The sequence below is a fragment of the Pseudorca crassidens genome, chromosome 19 (assembly GCF_039906515.1).
Source record: "Pseudorca crassidens isolate mPseCra1 chromosome 19, mPseCra1.hap1, whole genome shotgun sequence".
Classification (NCBI taxonomy): domain Eukaryota; kingdom Metazoa; phylum Chordata; class Mammalia; order Artiodactyla; family Delphinidae; genus Pseudorca; species Pseudorca crassidens.
The window spans coordinates 19,241,163-19,251,386 of NC_090314.1; the positions used below are offsets into that span (position 1 = coordinate 19,241,163).

The 10,224-nt window shown below is 55.5% G+C and overlaps 1 protein-coding gene across 4 annotated transcripts in view; it reads left to right on the forward strand.

The window, feature by feature from the left end:
- NOS2 (nitric oxide synthase 2) overlaps nt 1-10,224 on the forward strand; it is a 122,155-nt gene that overhangs the window by 96,064 nt on the left and 15,867 nt on the right. For 2 of the 4 annotated variants that reach the window (XM_067716641.1, XM_067716642.1), the window contains 8 exons: nt 696-877; nt 3,006-3,169; nt 4,139-4,346; nt 5,968-6,055; nt 6,737-6,858; nt 7,174-7,322; nt 8,304-8,498; nt 9,099-9,904. In XM_067716641.1, the coding sequence (XP_067572742.1) occupies nt 696-877; nt 3,006-3,169; nt 4,139-4,346; nt 5,968-6,055; nt 6,737-6,858; nt 7,174-7,322; nt 8,304-8,498; nt 9,099-9,218 (1,228 nt within the window). In that variant the 3' untranslated portion in view covers nt 9,219-9,904. Of the gene's footprint in view, nt 1-695; nt 878-3,005; nt 3,170-4,138; nt 4,347-5,967; nt 6,056-6,736; nt 6,859-7,173; nt 7,323-8,303; nt 8,499-9,098; nt 9,905-10,224 lie in introns of those variants that run through there. The other 2 variants (XR_010937623.1, XM_067716643.1) reach the window with 1 other exon arrangement.

Consider the following 10,224-nt stretch of genomic DNA (forward strand, 5'->3'; position numbering starts at 1 on the left):
GAGGGAAGTGTCCACTGGCATTAGCTAAGATGCCACTGGTAGGGTCAGTTTGATTGTTAACCCCTGTGGCCACCAGCACCTTTACATTGGGTCTGCATTAACCATGGGCCAGTTTTCCAGCTTGGGAACGAGGCACCTGCTTCACTTCCTGTCCTTTGTGACTTAACTATTTCACCAAAAGGGGAGGGCAAGAAAAACTCAAACTATTTGGCTTTCTTAAGAACTTTCAGGAAAAGTTTTGGCAGGGAAGGACCTTTCCTCACCAGGTCAGCCAGCAGTGTGGATTCTCTGTAGGTTTTGTTTTTCTGTGCTGTCCTTACCGTCATTAGCGAAAGTGGGCTGTGTTCTAATAAGAACCAGATTTGTGCTATACACTAGGAAAGGTTTGTCTCGATGCCCACATACCTCCTAGTGCGATGCTTTCTTTAGGCGGAGTCTGTGGTCAAGCTCTTGAGGGCTTGGGAGGGCTGCATGGGAGGATTCCTGTCCACCCTCTCCCCACGGAGAAGCCGCAGGCCGGGTCAGCCCCGGGCCCTCTTGAGCACCCCAGCCTCGGAATGCCGGCAACCCGTGTTCATGGAACCGGGCAGGAAAATGAAAATAGGGCACGTTTCCTGGGGAAACTGGCCCACCCATCAGGGAGTGCTGGAGGAAATCCTGGTGGCGTAACCAGAGGCTTCTTTTTCCTTCTGCAGCCGTACCACCCTCCTGGTGGAACTCTCCTGTGAGGGCAGCCAAGGCCCAAGCTACCTGCCGGGAGAGCACCTCGGAGTTTTCCCAGGCAACCAGCCAGCCCTGGTCCAAGGCATCCTGGAGCGAGTGGTGGATGGCCCTGCCCCCCACCAACCCATGCGCCTGGAGACCCTCTGCGAGAACGGTGAGCCCGCTGCACAAAAGCCTCAGCTGAGGCCGCCCCCAGCATCCTCCCACCAAGCCCCAGCCCCACGGATGGGCTGGGCCCGGACCTGCGCTGCAAACGGGCAGCTAACCCTGTCCTTCCTGCTGAGTGGTGGGCCTCTGAAGCCCGCGCCAGAGCAGCCTTGTACGTAGTCATCGACCGGCCGCCGGGCCAACAGGAAGGGCTGCTTCTTTGGGACTATCTGCCCAGCACCAGAGGCTGGGCTATCTTTCCCCTTCATTCTTTGCTGACCCGGCCACTTTTGTTGGTTGACTGATTCATTTTTCCATCAAAATTTTAACTACTCACATCTATATACCAGGCAGGCCCTGGGCTACAAAAATGAATGAGACTCCGTGTCTGCCCTCAGAAAGCTCACTACCTAGTACAGGATGCAGATATGCAAAAATAGTCATAATTATTATTATAATAATAACAGTAGCAGCCACCATTTGGGGGGTAGTTCCTTGATGCCAGCATTTTACCAATGCATGCATGGTCTCTTGAGTCCCACAACAGACACACATGTGCAACTTGCTTGGTGACATGATAGAGAAATGTGGAAACTATGAAAATGGTGAGCTTTGAAGATTCAGGTCCCCGATCCATCACTTACTAGCAATGTGACCTTGGGCATAGGCATTAACCTCCCGAGGCTTTGTTTCTTTGTCTCTAAAATAGAGATGATAGAGCCTTCCTCGCAGGGCTGTGGTGAAGAACAGATGAGTAGATACGTGTGTGTGCAACCTTCACCACAATTCCTGGCACCAAACAAATGCAGGAATGGAGGAATCCATTTCCCATGGGCTAATCGACATTTGTCCGGAAGGTCAGAGGAAGGTAGTTTAATACACCCTTTGGATCCCAAATTTTATGCTTTGGAATTTATATTGCATTTTCATGGCATTCTAATTTCATACTGCTTCCCCATCGAGGGTCTCATTTATGCCCACCTTCTGTGGGCAATGGGCAGGGCCAGACCATGGGTGACCAGGAGAGCTTGGCTCCTCCTGGCCATCCTAACTGGAGAGATGAGGCTGTCCGGGGGAGGGGTCAGAGTCCGTTGTGTGCTAAGGCGAGGCTCTCAGCCTATGTGGTGAGCACGGCACTGGGTGACAGGCACTAGGAGAGGAAAACTAATGAAATCAGCAATCACAGGCCTTCCAGCCCTTTGGACTAGCTCCCTGGCCTTAGCGTCCTCTGCAATCATGATACCTCCAAAACATGTGTCCCCCTAAAGAGAGTGGCCAAAATAGGACAGCAGGAGCCTGAGAAGCAAAGTCTGGCATTGTTCCCCACTGTCCAGGAGTGTGTGAGGGAGCCTGCAACTCGGGGATAAGAGGACAGAGACTTCCTTGTGACTGTAGGGGGACAGATGTGACTCCTCAGGCCTGGGGTCTAGAGGAAACAATGTAATACTAATATTTTTACCTAATACGTGTACTGTTTCATTCAGTCCTCATGCAAACTCAGCAGGACAGGTTTTATTATCACGTCCATTTCACAGAGACAGAACCCAAGTTCAGAGGGTTCAGTCAGCCTACTAGTAAGTGGGGAGCCAGAGTTTGAACCCATGTCTACTGGCTCCAGTGTCCATGCTGTGACCGCCCTGCATATGGCCTCTTGGCACTCCTTGAGACTTGCCACCTCACTCTGGGCTGAGGGCTGCTCACCCAGTCACCCCTGGAGACTGCAGTTATGGGCTTTTCTCTAAATGAAGAACTGGCCTCTGGGGTGTACATCAGTCTTTGGTGAATTTAGTCGTGGTGAGTCTGTAGTTCAGCTGTGTGTGTCCTGCTGAAGTTCAGGTCTGGGACAGAGAGCGACTGGACTCTGGTACATAGTTAGTTCTGCAGGATTGTGTCAACTTGGGTGCCCTTTGGAGGGCTGTTGACCAGCCTTTCCTGGCAGCCCTATCGCTGGGCACCATCTTCCTGCACTTGAGTTGGGCACATGAACCCTTTTGCTGTTCCTGGAACCAGAACTCCAGTGTCTTCTCTCCCCTGCAGCTGGAGGGTAGAGGGTGTCTATCCCAGATGCCTCATCACTCTTTGGGAAACCTAAATGGGGCCTTTTTCCCATCCTGACTCCTTTCTTCCCTATCCAGGCAGCTACTGGGTCAGGGACAAGCGACTGCCCACCTGCTCACTCAGCCAGGCTCTCACCTATTTCCTGGACATCACCACCCCACCAACCCAGCTGCTGCTCCGAAAGCTGGCCCAGCTGGCCACGGACGAGGCTGAGAGGCAGAGGCTGGAGACCCTGTGCCAGGTGAAGGTCGGGGCTGGTGGGTGAGGCAGGAGCAGGGCCCCAGAGTCGGGGACATTCTGAGCCTAGAGCTGGTCTTTAACCTCCAAAGGGAATCCACCCCAGCTTCCCAAAGTGCGATTTGTCAAAGGCTGGGAGGAAGCCAGGCATCCTCTCCTGTCCCATCTCTAGGACGTAGTTGTGTCAAGTGAACTGAATTGTTTTGAATGTCTGCAGGATGCAACCAAAGTGCACTTCCTCAGAAATGAGCTAGAAAAGGAGAGCCGCTCTGTCTTTTATTCCCCACACCTGGAACAAGCCTGGAATTGAGGAAGTGATGGAGGATGGGTGGTGTGGATGAATGGATAATGGACATAGTAACAGATGGGTAGTTGAATTAATAAATGAATGAGAGAATGCATTCACTCACCTGCAACTTTCTAGACCCAAGTCTTTGCAAAAGGCACCGAATATCATTATTACCGTCACCATTATCGCTAATTATCTTGATTCCAGCCACCTCCACTGCCCTTATCCTGTGGCTGCACGGCACTAACCTGGCACACATTTTCTCACTTAATTCTCACAACACCCCCATGAGGTAGGTGATGCTATCCTCATTCCACAAAGGTTAAGTAACGAGGACGAGATCCCACAGATAGTAAGGGCGTTCGGTCAAGATTTGAACCCAGGTCTGTATGATTCTGAAGCCCTTCCCCAAATTAGATTAGAATAAAGATTTGACTCCTGCCTGCAAGTTGCTGACAGTTCAGTTCTAAGCACACAAGTTAGAGAAATGCTACTCATTGGCCTGAGCTCCTCCAGGACAGGAACGTTTTCCTCTCTAGCGCGGCGTTCTCAGGACCGTGGACAGCACCTGGTTCTTTGAAGTGTGTGCCGTGGGAGTGGATGAATGAATACTGGATTGTGACAGCCTCTTCCCTCTGTGCGGGGCAGGCGCCCTGAGACACTCATATTGCCCTTGGCTTTCAGCCGTCTGATTACAGCAAGTGGAAGTTCACCAATAGCCCCACCTTCCTGGAGGTGCTGGAGGAGTTCCCGTCCCTGCGGGTGTCCGCCAGCTTCCTGCTCTCCCAGCTGCCTGTCCTGAAGCCCCGGTATTACTCCATCAGCTCCTCCAGGGACCACGCACCCACGGAGATCCACCTCACCGTGGCCGTGCTCACGTACCGCACCCGAGGTAAGGCTGGGGCAGAGGCCGTGGAGCGGCCCACGTCTGCTCCTTACGGGGCAGCTGTTCCACATCTCTGAGCTTTGGTCTCATCGTCATTAAACACCCACCTTCCAGAGCTGTTAACAGCGGTAGGAGGAGTATGGGAGAGACTACCATGAACCACGCACTGAGCTAACGTCTTTGTGTGTGTGTGGTCGGTAACCATGTGAGACGGGAGCTGTGTGCATTTCATGGGTGAGGAAACTGAGGCACAGAGAGGTTAAGCCACAGGTTCAAAGTCACCCTGGTAGCAGGTGGAGAACGGAGATGCAAACCCAGGTAGTCTGACTGCTGAGTCCAAGTTCTTAACCACCATACTCCTCTCTATGGTCCAACTCCTGTTGGGACAATTTAATGAGATCAGATGTGGAAAGTACCCAGTACTTAGTGGGCGCCCAGCGATTCTTAGTCTTCCTGATAGTCCAGCCTAAATACAGGGGTGATTCTGCCTTGATGGTTCATTCATTCACTCACTCACTCAGCGATGATTTATTTCATACCTCTTTATGCCTGACACCACGGTGGGTGTGGAAATACAGCACACACAGACCCTGCCCTCATGGAGCTTCCCATCTAGAGGGAACCATGAAGAGAGACTCATAGAAACAGACAGCTGTCATTGTGTAGGTGCTAAGAAGGAAGGTGCAGGGTGCCGTGAGGGCAGAGGGCGGGGGATGGGCTGACATACACTGGGAGGTCCCACACCTTGTCCAGCTGGATGAACCACGCCCCTGCCCTCTCTCCGTAACTGAGCATTGCCTGGGTTGGCAAAGCTGGGGAGCTGGCTCACACCTCAGAGCCCTTTGTGCTCCGAGAAGCACAGTCACACAGTTCCTGAAAACTGGGCAGAGACTCTCTTTGCTCTGCTAGAGAACGTCTGCAGAGGCCAAGTCTCAACCCTCAGACCAGGAGAGGAGAGGCAGGCACATCCTGTGAGAGCAAGGTTCCACCCAGAGGAGAACCAGCGGGACTTCTCGAGTTGGTTGAAGGTCCCCTTAAATGCTGGGCCATTGGGAAGGGAACCTGGGGTTTCCACAAGCCCAGGAGGGACCACTGGGGGAGACAGAGATGGAAGAGCAGACCGGAAGGTGCAGCAGCTTGTCCATCACCCACCCAGGGTTCCTACCAGCAAGGGCTGTACTCCTGAAGACACTGCGAGGAAGTGACTGTGGTCACCGTGAGGGGCCACTTTGTGCTACTGTCATCGGAGCTGAGTGATGGGCTGGGAGGGTCCCTGGAGAAACTCTTGGAAGGAGCATCGGAGTAGGAGTTAGGGAAGCTGAGCTGTGACCTGACTCTACTGCTACCCGAGTGACCTTGTACAAGTCACCTTCCCTCTCTGAGACTCAGTTTCTGCAGTGGCACAAGGAGAGCCTTGCACACTCTCTGAGTCCCTTTCAGCTTTTGCCAGCTCTGGGCGAATAGAGGGTGGAACTCAGAACCAGGAGAAAAACATTCCTTTGATTAAAGCCTGCAGAGTGCCTGAGCGGGCAGTTCAGGGAGGTGCGTCAGTGTGGGAGGAGCCACTGAGAAGGTTCACGCAGGGGTGGGAGGGATGACGATCGTCAGGTGTGTGCTGTCCTTACAGACGGCCAGGGTCCCCTGCACCATGGCGTCTGCAGCACATGGCTCAGCAACCTGAAGCCCCAAGACCCGGTGCCCTGCTTTGTGCGAAGGTAAGCACCCCCTGCACTGTGTCCATCACGGGACCACTGGCCCCGGGGAGTACTGGGTTGAAAGGGAGGAATCTGGGGTTTATTTCTTTCTTTTTTTTTTTTTGCTGTACGCGGGCCTCTCACTGCTGTGGCCTCTCCCATTGTGGAGCACAGGCTCGGGACGCGCAGGCTCAGAGGCCATGGCTCATGGGCCCAGCCGCTCTGCGGCATGTGGGATCTTCCCGGACCGGGGCATGAACCTGTGTCCCCTGCATCGGCAGGCGGACTCTCAACCACTGCGCCACCAGGGAAGCCCAATCTGGGGTTTAGATGCCACTCTGGGCCCCTTGGCCCGTAAAGAAGGCACGAGGGTCACACTGGGCCTCTCCATTCTAACCCCCAGTGGTAGAGCATGGCCAAGTCTCTAGCAGGGACAGAGGTGGCAGCGATGTTGGGGCCCAGAGTACAGTGAGGCTCAGCCTTTCTCAGAGGGACCCCAGGGCCAGGTGATGGTGCGCCTGGACAGGGGACGTGAAGCAGCCCGCAGGACTTGGGAAATCAACTTTAGCTCGTTGTCTTTTCTACCCCGCAACGCTACCGCCCCCGGCCACCCCCCCCCGCCAGCTCCCCAGCCCCTGTCCTGCGTGTGCATCCGACCCAGGGTGTCTGAGGACGGGACCTCTTTCCTCCTGTCCCCTTCAGTGCCAGCGGCTTCCAGCTCCCTGAGGACCCCTCCCACCCTTGCATCCTCATCGGGCCTGGCACGGGCATCGCCCCCTTCCGCAGCTTCTGGCAGCAGCGGCTTCATGATGCCGAGCACAAAGGTACAGCTGGAGGGTTTTTGGGGGTGCGGAGGGGGTACCAGGTGGTGCCCAGCAGCTGCCTGGGAGTAGAACTGAAGCTGTAGCCACCCCGCAGATGTTTCCTGGCCCCTCTCCCAAGTTTGCCTCAGCCTGTATGGACAAAGGATGTGAATGCCCTGGGCCTCAGTTTCCTCATCTGTAAAGTGGGAACAGTGCTAGATGGAACGTGGGGATGAAATGGAATTCTAGTTGGTGCGCAGCTCGGCGGGCCTTGAAGCATGGCCCACCCACCCTCTGGTGGCCATCCTGGTAACTGCAGCCTACTGGGTCTTGCAGGTCTCCAGAGCGGCCGCATGACCCTGGTGTTTGGGTGCCGCCGCCCAGATGAGGACCACCTCTACCGGGAAGAGATGTTGGAGATGACCCGCAAGGGGGTGCTGCATGAGGTGCACACAGCCTATTCTCGCCTGCCTGACCAGCCCAAGGTAAATGCTGCAGCTGCCCGCGCAGTGGGTGGAGCATTAAAAGCACAGACTATGGTGGGTGCCTGGCTCCCCGCAAGCCCCTCGCTTCCCTGAGCCTTCACCTCCTCAGCTCTAAAATGGAGGCGATTATACAGTCACCAGAGTGGCGCTGTGAAGCGATTATGTTCACTCTTCCAGGAGAAGAGACGGGCCCTGAGACGTCCAGGGCTAAGTCAGAGTCACATGTGAGCCAATCCCCAGTGCCCAGCCTGCTGAAGGTCCTCAGCCGGCATGTACAGCTGTCGTGGTGGGCGGGGGGGAGGTGGTCCAGGTCGGCTTCGCGCTCCAGCACAGCATGGCTGGGGGGCAGCCGCTGCTCCCAGCACGGCCCGCGGACCGGCTCTGCTGTGCTGGGTAGTACTTTGCCCCATGAGCCTGGGGGGTTGGAAAAGACTGTTGGCTCAGCCTTTGTGAACTGATCCCATTGGGCTCCTCCCAGACCTGGCACTCCGTGCCCAGTGCCAGGGTCATTGAGCATCTTGTGTAGAGAAAGAGGAGAGAGTCCCCCGTTGACTCCAGGACTTCTGTGTAACTGGGGAGCCCTGCTCTGAATTACACGGGGATCTCGAGGACAGAGATTCCCTTTTGTGGGGTGTAGGCAGGTGGGCCTCAGAGCTCTGGGCAGGGTAAGTGGCCTGATGATGGCTCTTTGAAGCACGGTGAATTCAGAGCAGATCAGGGAGCCCCACTAGAGAGTCAGCTCCTCAAGGGCATGGCTGTGGCCAGCATTCACCTCTCCAGCCCCAGCCTGGGCCTGGGCCGGGCAGGGCACCCGTGCACCTCCGCATCTCGAGCCTGGTCCCCGTGCAAGGCCCTGGCCAGGAGGGTGCTCACCCCGCCACCCCTCCCACCTCCTATTCATCTCCCCGTGGCCGGCAGGCCTGACCGCAGCCTTTGCCCCCAGCACTGGGGGCCTGGACCCACCGTCTCCTCTGGCTTCAGGTCTACGTTCAAGACATCCTGCGGCAACAGCTGGCGGACGAGGTGCTGCACGTGCTCCACGAGGACCAGGGCCACCTCTACATCTGCGGGGACGTGCGCGCAGCCCGGGATGTGGCCCGCACCCTGAAGCAGCTGGTGGCCACCGCGCTGAGCCTAACTGAGGAGCAGGTGGAGGACTATTTCTTCCAGCTTAAGGTAGGGCCGCTGGCGTGTGGGCTCGGGATGCAGGCCAAGGACATGGGCCAGGGAGCCAGGGCCAGGGGGGTCAGGCTCACAACAGTCTGGGCTCAAAGGAATCCTAGAGGTGGCGGGAGGTCAGAGCTGGTTGGGCTGTTAGAAGGCCTAACTGTACATCCTGGTCTGGCTGCTCACTTAAACAAAGGCAAACATGTTGATTTTTCTACAAGACTCTCAGAGCCCCTGACAGGCTGCTGTGCGTCGTGGCGCTTCAAGACTGGGAGAAAATACACGGCATTTCCCAACCATATTTACCTCAGAGCCTACATTTCCTGGAGCCCCTTGTGAGACAAGCACTGGACGGGCTTTAGCGTCCATCAGAAAGCTTGGAGAGGTGCTTTGGTGGTCCACGCCAGAGCAGGTGTTCATGAGGGTTACATAGTCTAAGTGAGATTCGAGTATAATCTAAGCATGACAGTTGGGAAGGCAAATGGCTCATGAGTGTAGGTGTGATGGGGGAGCAGGGGGACCCTTGGGGCTTGGCCCAGCTCGGACCTGATGAGTGAGAGATCGCTGCACCAACAGAGCTGACACCTTGGTCTCTGTTTTCCCTTAAAGAGCCAGAAGCGCTATCATGAAGATATCTTTGGTGCTGTATTTCCCTATGAGGTGAAAAAGGATGGGGCAGCGGGGCTGCCCAGCAATACCAGAGCTCCAAGCGCCCACAGGAGAAGTTAAAGCTGCCACTGTAGAATTTAAGGATGGTGCCAACTCTCGATTTTCTGAGGTCACAGGACTGGGGATATTGGAGGGAGATTATATCCCCAAGCCTCACATCTTATTTCCCCATATCCTTCCCTCTCAAATGCTTTACTTGACCTGCTACCCAGTAGCAGCCTGGACTGAGTGAGCCCCTTGCCGGGGTGATGGAGAGATGGGCCTCCCCGGTCCCTTGGAGACTAGATCTGCAGTGCCAGGCCTGGCCAGTGGGTGAGAAGGATGGAACTTCCTTGATCGCACCACTTGGGTGACCACCAGGAGGCGCTGTCACGTCACTCTGTATTTAGCGGCCTGTGTACAGTTATTTATGCCTCTGTATGTAAAAAAAACAAACCCCAGTCTGCCTCTTGAGCCTTCCTTGTATGACTCCTTGATGGAGATATTTATACGAAATGCATTTTATTTTAACCACATTGTATGTGCGTGTGGGTGTTTTGGAGGGAAAGCAGCCTTAAGCTCTATAGAGTTGGGGACTGAGGGGTGCCACAGCCTGGACAAAACTCCCCCGCAAAGGGACATATCAGCGTGGCCCCATTGCTCCTCTGAAATGCCCACCGGGTATGGGGACAGCACACGGAGTTCTGTGCACATCTGAAGACCCGTGATGGGGGTAAGGAAGCACAGCCCGGCCTGCGGGCATGAGCTGCACCTCAGGAGGCGTCTCACACGGGGTGTGGCAGGGGTGCGAGGCTGCCAGGTCTTTAGCGAAGGCCTAGACCACAGCCCGGTCTTACGCAGTCACCGCCTTTTGCTCTGGGGCTGCCTGTTTCGTGAAAGTTTGGCCAGTAATGATTTGGGCCCTGGGTGACAGCACAGGCGAGGCTGGGCTGCGTGTCGAGGACTTGGCAGTGAGGGAAGGACACACATCTTTCATGGGGAAGGCTTCTCAAGGGACTGAGCCCGGTGAGAGCAAGGAAGGAGCTCAGCCAGGGGCTAAGCGAGGGTTTGGCAAAATCTGGCTCCC